General features: G+C 44.4%; 1 protein-coding gene and 3 pseudogenes across 1 annotated transcript, besides 7 other annotated features; 3 read left to right on the top strand and 1 right to left on the bottom strand.

The window, feature by feature from the left end:
• Positions 1–4: 4 nt before the first annotated feature.
• Positions 5–781, top strand: Tb11.v4.0054 (annotated as a pseudogene).
• A 423-nt stretch (positions 782–1,204) lies between these two features.
• Positions 1,205–1,234: a microsatellite.
• Positions 1,235–1,266: 32 nt separating this feature from the next.
• Positions 1,267–1,320: a microsatellite.
• A 1,640-nt stretch (positions 1,321–2,960) lies between these two features.
• Tb11.v4.0053 lies at positions 2,961–4,511 on the top strand (annotated as a pseudogene).
• Positions 4,512–4,739: 228 nt separating this feature from the next.
• Positions 4,740–4,765: a microsatellite.
• Positions 4,766–6,161: 1,396 nt separating this feature from the next.
• Positions 6,162–6,188: a microsatellite.
• A 128-nt stretch (positions 6,189–6,316) lies between these two features.
• On the top strand, positions 6,317–7,831 carry Tb11.v4.0052 (annotated as a pseudogene).
• Positions 7,832–8,411: 580 nt separating this feature from the next.
• Positions 8,412–8,663: a repeat region.
• Positions 8,412–13,674: a repeat region.
• Positions 13,441–13,674: a repeat region.
• A 1,046-nt stretch (positions 13,675–14,720) lies between these two features.
• On the bottom strand, positions 14,721–15,436 carry Tb11.v4.0051 (variant surface glycoprotein; the record flags this gene model as incomplete). The annotated part of the gene is made up of 1 exon (XM_823003.1): positions 14,721–15,436. A coding segment is annotated over one exon (716 nt), but the record flags the coding sequence as incomplete, so codon positions are not given.

Below are 15,436 nucleotides of genomic sequence, written 5' to 3'. Positions count from 1 at the left end.
TCAGCACTGAAATAGCGGAACTAAAGCACCTAGCACTAACGCCAAACAGTGAACTCAAACCCATGCAGCTTTCATTTGACATCCACATGCAGAGCAGCGCCGGAGCGTCAGTACAGCCGGCGCTAAGCAAGCCGGATACTGTGGAGCAAACGCGGAAACGAAAGGGTCAGTGACTCACGGTGTAGGAGCAAAGCCTAGTCAATCCCCGGCGGCAATAACGCAGCCAGCCAAACAAGCACTAGGAAAGACAGGACCGGACGACACGAGCTGCGTCGTCAACGACCAGCCGCTTAAACTAGTAATTTCAGAAAAGACACTGTTAAACAAGGTGTGCGAAGCCAAAAAAGTCCTGATAAAACCAGAGGCGAAAGCAGCAAGTCTGACGCGCAAGCAAATAGCCAAAGGGTCACCGGCAGCGAAGATAGCATTCCTTCTCACGAAGGGATCGATACCTCTAACGGCAATAGACGGGGACTGGGTAGCCGCAATAACGGAAGTATACGGACCAGATACAAGCGATATCAACAAGGAGTTCATTGAACCCTTAAAAAATGACAAAATAACGTGCAATGTGGGCTCCACAAACGGCAACCCAGACATAGTAGGAGTCTCTAAAACTGCAAATTTTGGTGAAGCAATAGCAGTTGTTTTCTGGAAAGAAAACAGCAGACAACAACAAGCTAAACCTAAGACCACTACAGAATCAAAAACTACAGAAAAATGCAAAGAAGACACAGAACAAAGTAAATGAACAGCAGACCCAGATTGAGAACACAAAGAAGGAAAATGCAAACTCAAAGAGGGAATGAAAGCAGAAGAAAAGAAAGAGGAGAAATGCAAAGATAAGGAAAAGGATGACTGCAAATCTCCAGATTGTAAGTTGTAGGGCGAAACTTGCAAAGATTCTTCTATTCTAGTAAACAAAAATTCGCCCTGATAGTTTCTGAATTTAAAATGATTGTAGTATTTTAATATTATATGGACTTATACTGAATTTTATAAATTTATGAAACGCACTAAAATTTTTTGCATTTTAACACTTTTAAGTGAAAATGTGGAAACTGTTCAGAATATTAAATTTTGAAACTCAACAATATGAAATCTTTGTACGATAGAGGCGCCTGGAAGTAAATTAATAGGATAATAGGGCATAAAAAGCGGGTGCTATTTTGATTTGCTTATATTATAAATATTAGTTATGTTTATAATAATAATAATAGTAATGATAATGATAGGAGTGTGTTGGGAGAGTGTACATACTATATTATAATAAGAGCAGTAATAGTGATAATAATGATAATAATAATGATAATAATAATAGGAGACTGTTGTGAGTGTGCATGCTAAAATTATAATAAAAACAGTGTTTAAAAGTAAATGGACTGTAGCAATAGTAGCAGATATACCATTGCCAAGGCAAAAAGACAGTAAGTAAGCGGACAGGGAGAGAAAGAAAAAGGTACGGGACATGCGCATTTCAGAAAGAATGTGAATATGGCCACTCTTGTTACCTCATGTAAATTATTTAAAGAACAGCAATGGAGATAATAATATTAGTGTACAGGTCAAATGGGGTAGTGACGTTAGTAAAAAAAAAAGAGCCCACTACAGACCATAAATGTTGAAATTTTAGATTTAGAAACAGAGAAGTATATTTTCTTATCAGAATTGGAAACTTGTTCAAAATTAAAATTCTCCTTGTGGTTATATCTCCTTTTCCTAAGCCATTTATTTTTTTATTACATATTTTTCAAATTTTGAAAGTTTCCTAGGAGGTAAAATTCGGCGTCTTGCGAACTTTACTCTTAATGTTGCTATAACATTTAGTGTGTTTAAGTGCAATATCACATCAAGATGAAGCAAATAACAAAACAAATGTGACAGAGAATCAACCTAAGAATCACAGAGCGTTTGTGGCTGTTGTACAAACTCATACAACTCAAGAAGGTGTAGGCTGATATTGAGTGCCAAACTAAGCCATCTTGAAATTATTACAGTTGCGATCTGAAGTTTGTATAGCCATGTTAAAAGGCCCAGATGGTTTATGGAAGTTTTTGAGATACAGAATGCATGTGATGAGGATATTGTAATAAATGTTAATGGGTTTGATGTTATTGTTAGTGATGGAAATAAGTATGAGAGTGCTGTGGAATATTTTATAAAAAATACTGCAGAAAATGAAGATAAGTTTAGAGAGGAGGATATTTACAATAAGAGTATGGAGGGATATTACTAGTTGTTTATTTTCGGTTACAGAAAAGAAGAGGATAAGAAGTTGCCTCATCAACTTATGTCACAAACAAGTGGAAAACCTTATCTTAGTGGAGGAGGTTTAATAGCCAGAGTATGGGCATTTAAGATATTTGAATATGCATTTTTGGGAGTTATTGAAATGTCCGCTTGGAATGGTGGTCAGAGCAGAGTATTTACAAGCCTTTACTAATTTGGAGTGCAATTCAGGCGGAAGCTGCTGGACAGAGATTTGTTTTGGAGAGAGGAATGATTGGATTGGATTTTCGAGAGAGTTTCTTTTGTATTACAAACAGTGGTGGGATTTGAGCGGCTGAATTCATTTATTTTCCTGGGCATCCAATTGCATGGGAGGAGAAAGTAAGACTGATTGTGAAAAATCTTACTTGGTATAAGTAATTGGAAAGGATGCAGTTTAGCCTGAGAGATTTTAGGGTAAAGTTCAAACGTATATAATAGATGGAAGGAAATAGGATTTTGAGTGTCGGGAAGTTTCTGGGGATATATTTATAGAAGTGGATTTCTTTGAAGGAGAAAAATTATAGGTCTGTGATTGCCTTTATCAACGAGGCGAAGCAACCAACATCGTTGAAGACAAAAGAATAGATGCAAGGCAATCACTGCCAAGATCCACGTAGCAACTGGCAACACGAGAGGAGAACCACCTCATAACAACTCATTTATTTTTATACACTCAAGTAAGCCATTTCACACTGTAATCTACATAACGTTCAACCATGTCACACCGCTGCACCGAACCCAGGCAGAAAGCGCTGCTAATATTTTGTTTGTCGCTCGTACTATCCGCGGCATCGTTGAAAAGAAAAGCGAACGACGAAAACGCCGTTGGTTTCTCAGCCTTATGCGAAGCGTACAATGCGGCAACAGGAACTATTACAGCGGAGCGTTACACTGGTAATTCGGCGGCACCAACCATACCATCGGATGTAACTCATCTTTTTGTCGCTACCGCAGACGACGCACTGTTTGCTAACAAAACATACTGGGAATACAGTGCCTCAGAAGAGGACTGGACGCAAGCCAAAACAGAACTAACAAACCACAAGGACGAAAAAGGTAACCAGAAAATAAAGCGGCCGGAACAATCAGCTCTGAAGAAAGAAGTACACAAGCAACTGGGGGACATCAGGAAACAAGCGCAATCAGCAGCGGAAAACCTTAGGAAAGCGACAGCTGACATCGAGGGGCATCTGAGCCTCGCAAGGAAGGCATTGGCACAAGCTGCAATCGGCGACGCCGTCCTAAGAGATGCCAAGCAAACCGATTTCGCAGCCCATGCCCAGATGTGCGCCGGCGGAGGCACTCACGGCCCAGGCAAAACCATTACAGCCGATCTCGTTTGCCTCTGCTCCGGAGCAACAGACGGGGCCAATATCTGCGGGACCGGCATAGGATCAACACGGTATACCAGCGCAGCCGACGACGCAGCCAACGCTCTGCAGGCATGGACCGACATAAAGTCCCACTGTAAGAGAGCCTCAGCTGACACAGAAAAAACAGTAAACACGGTCACGGCAGCTCTGGCAAACTTCCAGAGCGCCCTTGGCAAAGGCATAACGGACAGAGCTAACGCCCACAACAAACTTGGAAACAACGCGGCAGCAACCTGCACTGGCGCGGAGTCTGCGACCACATGCATAGACTACTCGGCAAAACTTAACAAACACCCAATAGGTAAGCTGGAATGGGTTGGGAAGTTACTCGACGCCAGAGATAAACTGGAGCAGGCAGCAATTGGGACAAGAGAGGTGGAAGCAGCAAAGGCGGCGCTACAAGCAACCAACACATCGGCTTGGCAAACGTACAATTTCCTAACGCTCAGCAAAGTAGCAGCGATAAGTGCAGCAGCAACCAACAAACCCAACACGGTCACAGGAGCACCGCAAGAAAAAGAAGCAAAGGAATCTTGCAACAAACTTCAATCAAAAGACAAATGCACAGAACCCTGAAAATGGGAAGAAAAAGCAACTGAAACAAATAAAAAATGCTCATTAGACTCAGTAAAAGCAGCAGAACAACAAGCAACTCAAGCAGGTGGAGGAACTGAAACAACAACAGACAAGTGTGGTGCCGCCAAAACACCTGAAGAATGTGCTGTAGTAAAAGGCGATATCCCAAAAGACAAAAAAGCTGTTTGCGGTTGGATTAAAGGCAAGTGCCAGGACTCTAGTTATCTGGAAAATAATAATATTTCTCATATGACTGCTTCTCTCTTGAGTATGAAATGATTTTAGCATTATAAAGATGTTTTTCAAACTCTATAAAAATTTGATATTTTGTTAAAATTGGTAAATTTCGATATGTTTTAATAATTTTGTAAAACCTTGCGAAATGTACAGATTTAGAAAATACTAAATTATGGTATAAAAATAGCCTATGGCTGTAATATAGTAAGGTGATATGGTATGAAAATTTAGCGGTACCCTAATTTTGTTTATCAGATTTCTTTTAGTAAATATTAGTTAGGGTAATAATAATAATAAATAATAATAATGAGATGAAAGTGTTATGAGTGTGTGAATGCTAATGTTATAGTGGAAGTAAAACGAAATACCCGGAAAAATATTAGCACTTAACAGAATTAAAAGGATGGAATGTTAACAAGTAACTGGCTAGGAAAAATAACAAAGAATATTAATAGAGAAAAAACAGAAAGACAGCAAGGGGGAGAGGTGTATGGAATATGCGAGGTTTAGAATACAATCATGTTCATAGGTAACATCAAACACAACGAGATGATGAAGTGGGAGGGAAAAAGAACAAGAGAAATAGTTCAGTGTAGTGGCCAAAGGTGATCGCTAGAACTTAAATAAAGAAACAGCGCAAGTGGAAGGCATCCAATAGCACCATTACAGGTACGTTCACAATATTTTTTAGAAAAATGAGTTATTTCTTGTTAAAACAATATCTTGGCTGTGCGGCAATCTGCAGCAGATAATATTCCTAATAAAGCTATGTGACTTCTCGAAAACTTTGTCACGAATCAGAATTACGAAAGGTAGCAAAGCACGCGCAACCGCACAGATGATATGTAGACACGACCTTGCACTTTGTGATAAAAATACAGGTACATTTATAAAGGAGAACAACAAGTGGAGAATTGATCAAAACAGTGAAGGAAAAAAAAACTGCTACTTCGTCTCAAAGTTGCCTACAGACAGTGATTCCTAGTAACCCTTATACCAACCCGACCAGGCAAAGTTATTAGATAGAGGGAAACGTTTCATTTTTTCTAGGTTCGACAATTTAAAGGGTTTAAATGTACCTCAAATGCCTGATTTAGTGGCCAGAAATGATGTTGCTTGAAAGACCGCAAATGAGTCTACCTTACATGGTAAAATGCAGTAAAGAAAAATTGTTCTTAAGCAGTATTTTGAACTTTTTACAGCTTTCTTTAGAGCCAAGTTTAACGACATGAAATAATAGAGGAAAATAAACATTGCAGACGCACTAAGCTTACATTTGGCGCATGATCAACCCATTTAAACAGCAACAGCCGCTAAACCTGCAAAAACCCATCGCGGAAAAATAATGTGGAGCCGAGTATACTTCCAAAAAAGCAATAATATAAGAATAAACTTTAGAGGTTGGACCAGCAAACTACAGTGATTCAAGGACTCCCGACGATACGGCTACCAGAAGATGGCTAAACACCAGGGTGCACGATCTTTACGCAATAGTTACTAAAGACGGTCTCGCAGCCGGCAGAGGAACTTGCTGACAGGAACATACTTTTGGCAGACTGCTGGTTGGCGGCAAGGCTGGGATTTCCACCATCGATGTCCAAGCACAACGGGACATTCTCAAGAGACACCGGTATGTTGAGACAATGTTACAACCAAATAGCAACAGAAGCCTGTTCTTGCTAATAGCTTTATTCAAAGGACCGGTTATTTATTTATTTATTTATTTATTTAAAAGGGGCTGCCAAAAAGCCGATGTGATGTACAAACGTATTTCACTAGGTTATGAAGTAAAATGTAGTAGAATTATATAAACTAGAAGAATTTGCAACGCTAAATAAGGACAAGTACCTGATACACTTGTGGGATCTGGAGGAAGCAGCCACAACGGACATACTTTTTCAAATGCACTCTGTAGCCCTCCAATCCACTAAGCAAGGCACAAACGCAGTCTACCATGCTCGGAAAAGTATTTTTTCCAATATTTTTAACGCTGTACTTACGCCGACAAGCACGCGGAAACATCATGGCCGACGCAAACCAGCGGGAAAGGGCATCACTATGCGCATTGATTGAGTTAGCTGGCAAACGTGCGACAGTAGCGAAGACCCAACCTGCAGAAGGAAGCGACTTGCAGGAAATATTCGAGCTCAACATGTCAGCCTCAACAGAAGAATGGATAAATGAATTCAGAGACGACGAAAACCGGGACAAACCGAGAGACCTAAACAAAAAAAAAACTACCGGAAGGGACAGACTGGACGCAGCAATGGGCAGTGTGGGCCAAAGCCGCTGAAAATCTCTTGGAAGACAGCAAACGAACAAACACTGAAAAAAAGTACAAGCTGAACTCGCCAAGCAGCAGAGCACGAGACCATCTCCGGCCTTACATTCAAGCGCTGGCGGCGGAGGCGATGGCCCTCGACAAGTCAGCAAAGCAGCTGGCGAAAGGAAAAAAATTAATAAGCGACGATGAACTTCACAAGGCGATAAACAAGGCGGTGTATGGGCAGGATGAAGAGCCAGGATTCACGGGCACAACGTACAAAGCGTTTTCGGCAAACCCAGGTGGCTCGAGGAGTGCGAATTGCGCAGGCGACGGGGGTGCGGCAAAAGCAAATACGGCATTTGCAACGCTGATATGTGTGTGTGCAACCGACGGCAGCAACAGCTCCAACGCAGGCAAAGCGTGCAGCGGCTCCGCCGCACTAACAAACACGTGGACAGCCAACTCAAACCCAAGTGATGACGCCATGAAAGACGTGAAACAACTGTGCAACACAAATACACAAATTAAACTAACGGCCGCCGAACTAACAAGAAGAATAAGTGACGTCGCTCACCTCGTGAGAAAAACCGCCAGCGACGCTTACCTCGGTGCTTACCTCGGAACAGGCTGCTCGGGCGTAACAGGCCAGGGCATGTGCGTCAAGTACACAACAATAACAACGACGACAGGGGACCCAACAGAGCAGATCAGCTGGCTCAAGAATTTAAAAACGGTAGCGGACAGACTGCACGAACACGAGAGTGCAGTAATGAGGTTAGAAAGCATCAAGGAGGCAGTAGAAGCCAAGCGCAAACTAGCAGATAACATAGCTTACATGCACATACCGCAGTCAGGGAAGCAGACAGCGGCGGCTGGCCCGCCAGAAGGAGCGAAACCAGCAGTAGACAAAGCCAGGCGGCAACAATGCAAACAACACAAAGACAATAAAACCGCATGCGAAAATGATAAATGCCAATGGGAAGGAAAAGATTGCAAATATTCCAGGTTTCTCGTCAGTAAGAAATTGCCTCTGATATCTTCCGCTTTTATGGGTTTGTATCATTTTAAGTATTATAGCACTATAAGAATTTTTCTTAATCATATATAATTTACGAAATATTTTCTACTTTGACAGAATTTTTTAAAGATTGATATTTTTAAATACTTTTTGATAAAACTACGCAAATTAATGAAAATATTGAGATTTTTTTAAATCTTATAACTCAAGTAATATGTATCATGGTGAACTATGGGAACAATTAGCAGAGTGAAAAAATGAAAAAGTAGTCCTGTACTACTTTAGTTTTTTTTCTGTATTGATGTTATTTAGGGTTATAATAGAAAGGATAATGATAATGATAGGATATACCAGAGCCACGGCAAAAAGGCAGTAAATAAGTGGAAATGGTGAGGAAAAGAAAAGATATGGTACATGCGCAGTTTCACAGCAAATATGAATATGGCTACTCTTGTTAACTCATGTAAATGATTCGGAGGACAGCAATGGGGATAATAATATTAGTGTACAGGTCAAATGGGGTAGCTACATTAGTTAAGTTAATAGAGGCCACTAAGGATCATAAATGTTGAAATTTTGGATTTAGATAAGGTGTGGCATGTTTTATAATTGAAACGAGAAACTCATCGAAGAAATTAAACTTGGCATCTGTAACAACTGACTTCTTTTCTTCCCTGGCGATGCCGGCCACCTCAACGTGGTGCCAGGGTCCAGTACCCCGTATCATCGGGGGAAGCCAAGATCCAGCAGCGTTCCTTTCATGGGGAACACTGCTTTGCTCCGGCTACGGCATCATACAGCACAGGGATCAGCAGCGTCTTGCTGGGACACACACTTTTTCATTTGTCGGTCCCTAGGCACGTGCCAGCGTGCCATCAGCAATATCATCCGCACTAAGATGCTGCTGTCCGGTGATGTGGAAGAGAATCCCGGCCTGTCGTTGCGCGGGATGCAGTGGAACTGCGCCGGGCTATCTCAAGGAAAGAGATTAGCACTCCACAAAACCCTTGTTGATGAGCGGATCGCCTTTTGTCTGTTGAGCGAGACAAGGATGACGCCTTGAGAAGCCGCTTGCTTTAGCGTTGATGGCTACCAACATCACGGAATAGCTCGTAACTGCAAAGGAGGTGGTGTATCAATACTAGTGAGGGAAGACCTACCAGTCGAGACCGGTATGGCCGTTGTTGGTCGCATTGAACAAGTGCATGGAACAATTCACCTTACACATGGAAAGGCGCTGACCGTCACGTCGGCATACATCCCACCAAAACACAACTTCACGGAAAATGACATAGATACGCTTCTGTCGACTGACGGTGTCCAGCTCATCGGTGCAGACGCTAACGTACACGCGTTGGCATGGGATCGCGCGAGCTCACCAAATACCAAGGGTGAAACCCTCACACAGTGGTGCATTGACAACCAGTTTCTGGTCTGCAACACTGGTGAGTGCACCAGGTACGCACGCCACCACGGGGAGTCCAGCCCTGATGTGACACTGTGAAGGAATTGCACAGTGTACACGTGGACATCGCTGTATTCTCCCGATAGCGATCACCATCACATATTTTTCGACGTTATCGTTGGAGACGACACAGATGCACTGAGTTGCCCGCGGCTTCGAAAGCCCATGTACGCATGGCTAAAAGCTGACTGGAGGAATTTCCGTCTCAAGGTTGACGAGCTCTGCAGGAAAATTGGTAGAGAGAAGAACGTCAACACCCTGGAACAGAAATTGAGCTCCGCCATCCGCATTGCGACGAAGGTCTCCGTCCCCCGTGGCTGCAGAGCAACGCCACCACATTGGACACATACACTCCCGAAACTCGATGAAGAGATCGCTGGATGCGGACCCTCCCACAGAAGGGAAAAGTTGGTAGCCACGCGTAAGCAGATCCTGGACCGTACCACAAAGAAGAGATGGAGCACGCTATGCTCCAGACTTGCGGTGTCAGACCGCTGCAGTTGGCACATTGTCAAGAAGGTATATGCACCACGACCACTAACCACACCGGCTGTGCTTGTTGATAACGCGGCCATCACGGACTACCGTCAAGCTGAGAGGTTCAGTAAACTGTACTCGTCCCGCGCAAGAAGGCACCCCGACTCACACCCACCGGCACCCATAAAGACGATAGCGAGTGAGTTCAGTCCCATCACGATGGCTGAACTACGGAGATCGATCAAACTGCTTCCGAGTGGATCCGCACCCGGACCTGATTGCTTATACAACGAGGCACTGCAACATCTCGGTAGAACAGCACTGAATGTTGTTCTGAGGCTATTCAATGAGAGCCTACGAACGGGAGTCGTGCCGTCTGCATGGAAGACTGGTGTTATCATCCCCATCCTGAAGGCCGGAAAAAAGTGGGAGGACCTCGATTCTTACAGGCCTGTGACGCTCACGAGCTGTCTCTGCAAAGTCATGGAGTGCATAATTGCCGCGAGACTTAGAGACACTGTTGAGTCCCAGCTGACGCCGCAGCAATCAGGCTTTTGCCCCGGATGCTCAACACTCGAACAACTCCTGCACGTCCGCGCTGCCCTCTGCCGTCCCACGCACCAATATCGTACGGGTGCTGTATTCGTCGACTACGAGAAGGCATTTGATACAGTGGACCACGACAAAATTGCGAGGGAAATGCACAGAATGAAGGTATCACCCCACATTGTGAAGTGGTGCGTATCATTTCTGAGTAACCGAACTGGCAGAGTGAGATTCAAGGAGAAGCTTTCCAGCAGCAGAACATTTGAGCGAGGAGTGCCACAAGGAAACTGTCCTTGGCCCAATCATGTTCATTATTGTCATGAACTCGTTGAGCCAACGCCTTGCAGAAGTGCCGTTACTGCAGCACGGATTCTTTGCAGACGACCTGACGCTCTTGCGAGGCACACAGAGAGGGATGTCATCAACCACACACTACAATGCGGCCTAAACGTGATGTTACAGTGGTCAAAAGAGTACTTCATGTCTGTCAATATAGCGAAAACAAAGTGCACACTCTTCGGGTGTACAGAGCGCCACCCCCTTACATTGCAACTGGACGGCGAAAGAATAGGAGCTGACGGGACACCGAAGCTTCTAGGAGTAACATTCCAGTGTCTGCAAGGGATGGAAACACATGCGGCCGAAACGAGACGCAAGATGAACTTCAGACTACTGCAGATAGCAGCCATATAAGCTTCTACATGGGGGCCAAGACGACAAGTGTTGAGAGCTCTTTATCTAGCACTCGTACAGGCACACACCATGTATGGCATTGAGGTATGGTACTGGGACGCTTCGGAACGAAGTCGGGACCTCCTTTCAGCAGCACAACACAAAGCCAGTTGCATCATAGCTGGCATACCCCATGGGACGCGCAAAGAGGACTCTCTGCTGGAGGCAAACCTCCTGCCACTCAAGACGACCACTCTTGTGCGCAGCATGAAATTCATGCTGATGTGTGAGTCACGAGGCGGATGTTTGCGGCGCAGTGCTGAGGAAGTATACCACAGCAAACATCTAGTCAAAGCCCTACATTCCCGCACCATGCGGTCTTACCTTCACCTCCGCATTGAGCCACGCGAGCACCTACTAGAGACATCGACGCTCCGCCACAGCTGCCGATCACTATTTCACACGCAGATAAAGCCTGCGTGCGCTGATGACCCTGACGATGCCAAAAGAGAGGCTTCCGAAAAGTGGATTGAACGGCATTTTGCACGGAGGGGGAAGGAGCCACCGCGGCGAGAGCACTACGAATTGTGGACTGATGGATCCGTGTCCCTCGGTGAGAAGTCCGAGGCAGCTGCCCTGCTCTATAGAAGCGAGCGCTGATTCGTGCACCCAAGACCGGAGCAGGGGAACTCTCATGCAGTTACAGAGCGGAATGCGTAGCATTAGAGATAGGACTGCAACGGCTGCTGAAATGGCTTCCGGTATGCAGAAGCACACCGAGCAGGTTGTCTATTTTCTCTGACTCGCTGTCAATGTTAAAAGCACTGCAGACAGGCCCCCTAGCCGTAACGGACCCAATTCTGAGACGACTATGGAGGCTTCTGCTTCAAGTTCAGAGAAGGAAGGTGCTTATCCGACTGCAATTTGTGTTCGTCCATTGTGGCGTGAAACGGAATGAGGTTTGCGATGACATGACCAAAAAGGCCGCTGGTTTACCACACTTGCGAGACACATGGATCCCCGACATCATTGCTTATGCGAAGCGAGTGCTTAGGTCGGAAGAAGTCCATGAGAACACTCATAGGTTTGGTATCACTGGCAACCACTTTCCAACAAAACATAAAGAAGAACTAACGAGGGAAGAAGAAACGGCACTGGCACGCTTTCGTGTTGGGTCTTCAAGATACTATGGATGGATGTTGCGAAAGATCAACCCGAGTGTGTCTCCACAGTGCCGATGGTGTAACCAGAAACATGCAGCGATAGGGCCAACAATACAAACACAAACAACCCCAACTGTTGCGACACGCACTCTTCAGAGAACCTCCGAACCGACCAAATGTACGGAATGTGATACCACATACCAATGCCGCTCGAGTGCTGTAACGCATATGGTAAACAAAAACGGCTTTGTGCGAGCTGATGCCCTCCGGAGGATCAAATACGACGATGTAACACCTGCAGTGGATATCCCCCCGGAGCCCCCTCCAGTGGTGGCGATCGTTCCTTTACCATCGAGCACACGAGTCCCGATGAGACCGCAGGTGCTTCATTGTACACTATGTGCCTCCAAATTCGCAGTGCCAGGCCGACTATTACACCACCTTAGAACAATACATGGCATAGGTAGCGGTAGTTGCCGCGTGAAAAGGAGGCGAGAGAACGAGGACTCAGTGCAAGGAGATGGTAGCGTCCCAGCAGCGCCAGCCTCTCAGGATACACGGAAGCTGCCGTTTAAATGTGACCTGTGCGAGGCGAGCTTCGGTACACGCTCTTCCCTGTCACTACACAAGAAATTCAAGCATAAGAGCATAGTGACGGAGGACGGTACCGTGGTGGTGGTGCAATTCCCTCGTAAGTGTACCCGTGAGGGAAACGTTGACGTCCCGGGGAAAGGCGAGGTGCAGTGTGGTGTGTGCCAAAAAGTGCTCAGTTGCAGGAACTCCCTCATCCGACACTGTAAGGCTTTCCACAAAGGTGAGGGAGTCGAGCTTAAATGCAGCAAAAGCACAAAATTGTGTGCCACTGATTCCCCGCATACAAACACATCCATGTTGGTGTGCCCGACATGCGGAAGGCAGTGTGCTAGCAAAACTGGCCTCACCCTACATCAAAAGAAGATGCACGGTATGAAGGTAGAGCGTGCTGTTACCAGCCAACGCGGCGACTGCGAAGAAACGTCGCTGCACTTGATGAGCTGTCCCAGTTTGAAGGAGTTACGTGTCGGGTTTGCGGTAGAAGGTGTGTGTGTGTGCAGGATATATGTTTCTCTAAAAGGCTGGCACAGTTTCTCATTGCGGTTGAACGGAGCCGGCCGCAGGTGAAGTCCTCACCTAATGTAACAGTCATACAACCCACTCTCCCTTCTGCAACTTCCCCCCTTATTGCCGAGAGTGTAGCTAGCAGGAAAAGCACCGGACGCAGGAATAGTCCAGACACCCTCAGAGACAGAGGAGGTATGCAATCAACAAGCAACACAAACAGAAAGAGGGGGAGAGAATAATAAACGAATAACAAAAATCAAAACAAAAGGATTGCTAATTGACATCTTTGGGAGAGTCTGGGGTGGGGGGCTTCTCGCCCCATCTGCTGTATTCCGTTCAACTGTGGAGCTACAACAAAAATTATAGAGAGTGTGTTAGGCTGAATAAAAAAAGGGAGACTCTACCACAGTTGCCAGACCGATAGCATCTCAGGGCTCTACGGTGATGGCTGATGGCCGCGCCAGTGGGGGGAAACTCTCACGAAGGCACGAAGAAAATTTAAAAAAAAAAGTATTGCAGCACAATTAGGTTCGTGTATGAAGGTTGTGGTTTTTTCTTTTCTACAAAATTGCCTTGATACACTTTCCCCCTATAAAGCTCTGGTGTGGTTGTTTTGCCAAGGTTTTACATACGAATGAAAACGGAAATCCTCCAGTGATAATAGCTGATAGTATTCAATTAGTTTACGTATTAAGTTCAAAATAGGCTCTACTCTCTCTTTCCCTGTGTCCCACTTCTTTATTCCTTGCGACACTAAATATCCCTCATCCATTCAACAATTGCCGCCCCCTGTTCTCAACATTTTACGTTGTGTTGCATCATCAGACTAAAAACTACGGTCCAACTATTTTCTTCTCTGCATGTCCATCTCTCTACTTGTAAGCAAAATAATTGATATCGATGTTTGCGCCTCCTGTATCATGTGCGTTTGCACCGTGGTCTAGCTCATCCATTTATTTCCCTCGAAACTATTTCCTTTCTTTTAGCTTTCTTTTACTTTCATTGCAGAGAAAATGTCTATCTCATCAATATATACACTGAACCATGCCACTCCCTTTTCTTTATTATCTTTATCCCAATGTGTAAGTCTATGACTGTCGAAGTTTTTGAGTTTGGCACTGCAAATACACGATTTCCTTTCCTCTCCCCTTCCATTGCTCACTCCCTCTCGTATTCACATTTGCCTATGCAATTGTTTGAAGTGATTCTATTTTTCTTAACTTTTAGGTTTGTACAACCACCACCCTTATTATAATATTCGTATATACACACTCACAACACACTACTAAAATTGTTATTATTATAAACTAACCAATATCCATAATATAAACAAGATTAACCAAATGAGAATAGAAATCAATTTTCATACCCTACAACTATAATACCTTGTACACATATGCTACCGTGATACACATTATACTATAATTCTCAATAGTCTTGAACCTTTCGTCAAAAATCCTTAAAATATATCGTGTTACAATAGGTGTACCAATTTTTCTCAAAATAGCAAGTTTTATAAATTCATAAATTTGAGGAAAAACCCTTTAACAATTAATTATAGAATCAAAAATGCAAGCAAAAGAGGGGAAGTTTTAATGAAAAAAGAATTGCTTCCTGTGGTGTTTGTAGTCTTGCCATTTGTCTCTGTTGCTGTTGTCACTTTGATTTTGCACTCCCCATCTTTGAATTCGCATCCACCCTTATTGTTGCATTTAGTTTCGTCTTTTTCGCCTTTGCAATCCTCTGATTTTTTGGCCAGATCTGTTGCTGGAGTGGCTACTGTATTCTTCTTGTCGGCTTCAAGTTCCTTGGCGTTTCTCATACCTTCATTGTGGCTTATTGCTGCGGCTCTATCTTCCACTGACACCATGTTCGCGATTTCTTTCGGCTCTGTTTTTTCATTCAAGCGAATTGCTGCCTTGGCTGTTGTGAGTGGAGTGACGAACATTTCTTTGAACTTTTCGTTGCTTTCGCCGTATGTTTTATCCACAAATTCTATTAAAGCCTTCGCCTCTATTGCATCTTCAGGCTTTTTGATGTTGGAGTACTTTGGGATGCAGTTCCTTAGGTAGTTAAGCACGAGGTTGCTATGCTTAAGTACCTGGCCGGAAATCGCATCTGTGCTTCCCAGGGAAGCTTTATATGTTTTTAGCGCCTGGCAAAGTGTGTGCTTTATCCGCTTTGTGCTTCCTGGTGGTTCAGTCCCGGCTGGCGCTGTTGCTTCGCTGCAGCTTGCTGCCGGGTCGTTGCTGCTAAAAAGTTGGGCGTCTG

Source organism: Trypanosoma brucei (genome assembly GCF_000002445.2).
Source record: "Trypanosoma brucei brucei TREU927 chromosome 11 chr11_scaffold02 genomic scaffold, whole genome shotgun sequence".
Lineage (NCBI taxonomy): Eukaryota > Euglenozoa > Kinetoplastea > Trypanosomatida > Trypanosomatidae > Trypanosoma > Trypanosoma brucei.
This window is presented reverse-complemented; position numbering and strand designations above follow the sequence as displayed.